Raw genomic sequence first — 6393 nt, 5'->3', positions numbered from 1 at the left:
TAATATATGATATTATGCACTAGGGAGGTAGTATCATACTCCCTCCGTCCAGAAATACTTGTCGGAGGAATGGATGTATCTAGACATATTTTAGTTCTCGATACATTCATTTTTATCCATTTCTTCGAGTATTTCCAGACGAAGGGAGTACACTAGTATCATATACATGATACTAGTATATCATATACATGATACTAGTATATGATAACCCTCGTTACAACCAGCCTTAGCTGCAGGAGACTCTTGGAAAAATCTCAAGCTCATATGTGGACGGTGGCAACCAACATGTTCGCTACGGCACGGCGAGGTACCATGTCAGTTCATTGGACCCATCCCGCGTCCACGGATAAGGGCAGGGGAGAAGCCAGGAAAAAATATCATCGATGTCAGCACAAATAAGTTCGCACGTGGGCGGCCGCATCCATATGCAGACTTACTATATGTGTCGATACAACAACGAGACCGACGGGCATGCTCGATCGAGACCACCGTGTGACTGTAACAACCGATACGTACACTTTTCTAGTGCTAATCTAAACCAGCAAGCTAAAGAAGAGGGGCTGACGGACGCGCAGAGACAGAGACACGTTTCTGCCTCTGAATAGCTGTTTGAGTTCACTAGTCCAGTGCAACCTTTTCCATCTCCACGGGCGAGGTGGCCTCAGGGCCTGTACGTACGCTGATCAACTCGGCTGCTCCAAGCCGGTCCAGAACGCAGACAGGATGCCGCTGGGGCGAGCGTAAACAGCACAAGTGCGCCGTGTACAATGTTACCTCGTGCACGCTAGCCTGGGGGGTCTGGTCCTCTGTTCACGGGGTCCTGCAGCACATCGGACAGTGCGCGTAAGACGTCGATGGCTAAACCGGCAGCAGGACAGTGGAGCAGCAAAGCTTCGAGTGAAGAATGGCATACCTCATGTTGATACCAGAGTTGATGATAGGGAAGAAGCCTGGTCCGCCTTGTCCAAGCTATCGCCCTCGAGGAAGTCGAGCACATGCTTTGCCGCCTCCCTCGGCTTCTCGACATGAGGAATGTGGCCGCACTGCCCTACCTGCCTTAAAATTGCGCTGGGGAGTTCCTGCTGTAACCGCTGCAGAGCGCCGCAACACGTTCAGAATGGCGTGCATTTGTATCTGAGACATGCATATATCTTGCAAATTAGACCATGCATGGCGTTTTGGCATCATCAGGCAAACTTACATATGCTTGCTTATTGCTAATAATTCCATCATCCTCTCCCCATAAGACCAGGCATTTTTGCTTTACCTGTCCACGAAAACAGGACACTGGTCAGAATTATTATTCGGTTGTACAGCCCATTTCATTTTTCTTCTGCGCCAGATTGTCATATCCAGCAATTCAAATGCTAATAGCAGAAGTATAGAGTCTAGAATTGATAGTCAGCAGATGAGAATGACGTATCATTATGAATTGGTGTTTATATATACAAAGCTTCAAGCTAATACTCCCTCCGTTCCTAAATATTTGTCTTTCTAGAGATTTCAACAAGTGACTACATACGAAGCAAAATGAGTGAAACTACACTCTAAAATATGTCTACATACATCCGTATGTTGTAACCATTTGAAATGTCTAGAAAGACAAATATTTGGGAACGGAGGGAGTACAACTGATGATATGGTTGGGGGATGAATTTCATCTCTCCTTTTATCTCAGCAGAAACTGGTGCTCGCTGAGGTAGCTGCAGTGTGCTGAACAATTAGGGAAACACGCAAACCTGTGTATTTTAAACATAAATTTCCTGATGATCCTTTTTCTTAACACTGAAACTGTAGAATAATTATTCTACGGTATATCTTCATTAATGTATAATATGTACAAACATAATAAAATACTCCCTCCGATCCACATTACTTGTCTTATATTTTATCTAAGACAAATCTAAGACAAGTAATATGAATCGGAGGGAGTACAAGATCGAATAATATGTACAAACATAAATTTCCTGATGATCTTTGGCTTTCATCTTTAACCTGTGCAGCCAAATTGACTCCTGGGCGATGTTGCAGAAAGAACAAGATCGAATAAACATTTAGGCTGGAGTGATACTGCCCAAGAAGGTGATCACGGAGGCATATGCACGAATGCATTTATGGGCGCCGGCAACAAGAAGGATCATAGAGTGAAAGTGATGTTTCTACAGCTTTGCTAGAGACCCATTTGCAGCTTCGCTGATGCTCTATGTTTTGTAATAACAGGAGATGTTAGTGTTTATCTCTGCTTTGGTTAAGCTCTGTAAGACAGTTATACTGTGGCAGTTTCATAGTGTAAATCAACAGAAGGGCCCGTTGTTTACAAAAAATTGCTATTTTTTTACGCAACAGATTCTGCTAGTGCTGAAGGAAGCACTTGAACTATCTATATTAAATGAACCAAAACACTTCAGAAAGTAAAGGAACAACACTGAGAAAAAAGAGAATGTTTCAAAAAAAATTGAGAAAAAGGGAAACTCTGAATCAGCATCGATAGCATTTATTTGGTGTCTTGCATGACCAGTAATATTCACATCACTGAAGTTTTGTTGCAGCAATCAAGGCTACAGCCTCCAACAGTGGTCATCCGACACATATTTTAATGATTTTGTAACAAGTTTGTTGTGTGCATATTTGGATGCATAGACAGGGAGAGTGTTCTCTTCCTTCATCTAAATAAAACGAGAAGGTTACTGACTGATAGGTCCTACGAGCCTACAGCACCATGAATGATATGAAGACAATGGAATTGGATAAGGAATAAGCAACATTTAGCATATGTGAACAGCGGATAAAATCATAATTTGGATGTTTATAGAAAAGAACCTGCTTTATTTGGTTTATGACATTATAACCTCCAGTAATCATAAAATTAACCGTAGCATCTTCCCACCAAGGAAGCAGGCAGTGTAGACGGCCAATCTGTAATGAATAATAAATTAATAAAAGAAAAAACACATGACTTGAAACCCAAAAGTAAAGAGGAAACTAAATGGTTCCAATTGCGCGTGGTGACACCTGCACACTGTTAAAAACAGGATATCAGGTATACCTAAGCAGAATTCAACTGGCAAGAAATATATGATTGCGATGCAAAGTACTACCTCTGTAACTAAATATAAGACGTTTTTGCAGTTCAATTACAATATTGCAGCATGAAGCAAAAAAAGGTTTGTATGTTTTTGACACATCAAATGCAGCATGACTGTTAAGTACTTGCACATTTGGCTTTTTGTGGGCATGTTTTGTCTTTTAGCTTACTGATACACAACAACACGCATTTACATGTGTGTTCAAGAAAAAAAAGTTTCTTGAAGAATGATAGAGGAAACCGCATACTAGAAAGGTATGAGTACGCCTCATAAAGTGGAGTTAACTGATAGACCAACAACCAGAATATGATAGTTGTTCCGTTCAGTAAGGAATGTACAGATACTTACCTGCACCCAATCAAATAATCCATCTGGAATTTTATAAAATGCCAAGCGTGTAGCGAATAGTCGCAGAGGAAGACTCTTCAGTACAAAAACCTGGGGAGCAAAGAATTATACTGTATTCCAGCCAAAGCATATGAACATACCACTGGATCGGTTTGACACAAACAAAAGATAATAATACAATATGAGCATTCTTTAGGACAAGCATAATCATCATAAAGTAAAATAAATATGCATACAGTAAGCATGGGCATCAGGAGTTAAGGACACAAAAACTAAACAGTAACAGGAAAAGATATCAACAGGAACAGAATGATTCGACACTGAAATAAAGCTACGGTGAAGCAAAGCATGCAGCTCAGAAAAACACTCACCCCAGCATATGGAACAAATTTAGGCATTCTGGTCATATCTTTTGTGCCCTCAGCATATACACTTGCACCAATGAAGATTAATTTTGATACCTGCGATGAAGATGAAGTTGGCTTCTTGTAACAAAGCTTGCGGATTTGTCCAGTTACAGAAAAGTACATACACTTCGCATCAGTGACAGCATAAAAATATATATCTTTAGTTTTTGGTACTACTACGTGCTAGACTGCTAGGTAAGAAATGAAGAGGACACGGTATTTCTTAAAATGCTGGTACCGCTTCCGGATAGTTGACTGCGAAATCAATGGCAACAGCAGCACCCAGGCTAGGCCCAACTAGTACCATAGGCCTTTTGATGTAGGATCTCCAGAACTACACAAAGAGGTTGTCAAGATGTAAGGATATTACCACTATAATCATAAAAACAGTTTTACTACAAAATCATCAAAACTGGTCTTAAAAGACTGAACATATTTAAACAAGGAAAGGCAAACTGAAAACGTGCTTAAAAAAAGCGCAGTACTACATAATCCGGAAACCCAGTCCTTATTTTGGGATAGAAGCTAGTTTTTGTGCAGCTCTGAGCAAGGCTGAGACTTCAGTTACTTATCAAACCCACTCTGAATTAAACAGGACATCTGTAGACTAGGAAGTAGGAATTGAACTCATCATATGGAAACTATCTACATGCACACCAGCAGTAGTAGTTAACTTGTAGTACCTGATAAAGATGCTCGCGCTTAGATACGATATCACACGGTGGCCTTGTTTCTACGATCCAGTCGATCAATATATTAGAAGTGGTCACAACTTATAGAACCAATTCCAAGGACATGCAGCAGACTGGGGGCACACCTAAATTAGAGAAGCCCCATCCAAGAATGTCCACAGCCCAAGTCTCCAGCCCAGCATCCTCCAGCAAAGGGTAGGTGTACCTCCACTCTAAACAAGAACTGCATCTAATACTTTTAGAGTGTACATACTGCTAAATGCATGGTGAAATGACAAGACGCCGTGCACAGTTATTGGCACCGGAATTAGACATTGCCAGCTGAACGATAAGATAAGGCGCCCCAGAATTTGGTGTCGCCATTGCACGCACCTGTCGAAGCCGTGGAGCAGCACGACCGGATCGGCGCTCTGCTGCTGCTTGAGTGGCCTCACGCAGCTGCTCGGTATCGGGCTCTTCGAGAAGCCGGTCTGGAGAGGAAATCGGTTCAGCAAAAATTCAGCACGGGTGCTACTACGGCAGATTATTAACAGAAGAGCAAAATTACGGCAGTTTGCGGAGAAGCTAGCTCGCCTGGACGGGCACGCGCTCGATTCGCTTGGCGAGGCGGAGGGCGGCGCCGTCGCGGATGCGCTCGACCGCCCTGGGCAGGAACGGCGGGAAGCCGTTGGAGGCGGCGGCGGCTCGGCCGGTGGCGCCGACGTCGGCGGAGGCCGAGACCCTGAACCGGGCCCTGGGCGGCAGCACCGGCGAGGAGGAGAGGGTGAGCAGCGGCGGCATTGGTGGAGTTAGCCGGTTGCCCCGCGCGCTCGTTCTCCGGGTTGAGCTGAGCGGATGTTATGGGGCGCCAAGGGGGCGGTGGGCAGCGGCCTCGTGGCCCCCACCTGGCAGCCTGTGCCACTACGTCGACGCGCGTGGTGGGAGTGCAAAATTGCACAGAAACGGTGGCACGCAGTGGGCCTTCCACCGGCGATCGCGTCCAAGCTTTGCTTCGGCAGAGCAATCAGCCTCCGGCCGTTAACCGTTCTCGGCAGACTCCAAGTACCGACACATCGATTCCTGAGCTGAGCTGGGTCCTTCACGGGTGTGACCCGCCGACGAGCCCTATAGCACCGTCGCGACGCGCGTCCAGCGCATGGGCGCGGAAAGTGCCACGCTGCGTGGCGCATGAGCATGCACGCATCACGTGGCGGCCGGCGACGACGGCGACCGACGTCCATGTATGTCTGTGGAGTGTGCCGAGTAGCAATTTTTCGATTAAATTAATCCACAAACAAAATTATTAACATGGCGTTGACAGAAATAAACACGTGCTATATTGGATTACTAAAGCACATGCTATGCTACAAATAGATACATCTACGTATAACACTAGCATGGCTAAAACAGAAATCAATAGAAGCGGGATAAATAAGTTATACCATCCGATCGGCCAAGCAGAGGCCGCGGCGACGGCGATAGCAACAGCGGCGTCATCAGTGGCCTTCTTTTCAGTTTCAACCTTCTCAGCGATAGCATGGTCGGCTTCGGTGGACATGATGACGATGAAGACGACACAAACGTAGATGATGCGACGGATATGGACGAACAAGCAACGAGCAGTCACGTAGGGGACGCTTCCCAAAAACCTAATCGCCCCTCTTCCGTACAGGATCCGAAGAGGCGGGGATTCGGAGGATTGCTCTCCCGTCAATCATGTATGCGTCGGACGGGATGGGATCACCGGCGGCAGCAGCAGCAGCAAAGGAACGATAGAGGACGTGGGGCAGATGTGATCTGTTTCGTGTGACGGCTAGAGTTGGCAGACGCCTCACATATATAGGCGCAGCCGCGTGGAGAGGGCTGGACCCATGCCCGAGT

The 6393-nt window shown here is 45.4% G+C and overlaps 1 protein-coding gene across 3 annotated transcripts; it reads right to left on the bottom strand.

Moving 5' to 3' along the window:
* Positions 1–386: 386 nt before the first annotated feature.
* On the bottom strand, positions 387–5610 carry LOC109746488 (alpha/beta hydrolase domain-containing protein VTE7). 3 transcript variants are annotated; one of them, XR_012202084.1, is made up of 11 exons: positions 5107–5610; positions 4906–5003; positions 4659–4756; positions 4525–4574; positions 4080–4175; positions 3806–3895; positions 3435–3524; positions 2821–3019; positions 1202–1267; positions 914–1091; positions 387–820 (listed from the first exon to the last, which is right to left on the bottom strand). XR_012202084.1 is itself a non-coding variant. In XM_020305611.4 (11 exons), exons 1-10 carry the CDS (start codon positions 5311–5313, stop codon positions 915–917), a joined length of 1068 nt encoding a protein of 355 aa, XP_020161200.1. In that variant the 5' UTR covers positions 5314–5610; the 3' UTR covers positions 387–820; position 914. The 3 variants fall into 3 exon arrangements, 2 of the variants coding, with proteins under 2 accessions (XP_020161200.1, XP_045088729.1); XM_020305611.4 differs by having other exon boundaries at positions 2821–2916; XM_045232794.2 differs by lacking the exons at positions 387–820; positions 914–1091; positions 1202–1267 and having other exon boundaries at positions 2819–3019.
* Between the last annotated feature and the right edge of the window lie 783 nt (positions 5611–6393).

This window comes from Aegilops tauschii, chromosome 2 (assembly GCF_002575655.3).
Source record: "Aegilops tauschii subsp. strangulata cultivar AL8/78 chromosome 2, Aet v6.0, whole genome shotgun sequence".
Classification (NCBI taxonomy): domain Eukaryota; kingdom Viridiplantae; phylum Streptophyta; class Magnoliopsida; order Poales; family Poaceae; genus Aegilops; species Aegilops tauschii.
This window is presented reverse-complemented; position numbering and strand designations above follow the sequence as displayed.

Coding starts and splice junctions, on each gene's coding strand:
- LOC109746488 (XM_020305611.4), bottom strand. CDS start 5,313: ATGCCGCCGCTGCTCACCCTCTCCTCCTCGCCGGTGCTGCCGCCCAGG. Junction 4,575..4,658: donor ATGGGGCTTCTCTAATTTAG/GTGTGCCCCCAG, acceptor ACTGGATCGTAG/AAACAAGGCCACCGTGTGAT. Junction 4,176..4,524: donor AGCGCGAGCATCTTTATCAG/GTACTACAAGTT, acceptor CTCTTTGTGTAG/TTCTGGAGATCCTACATCAA.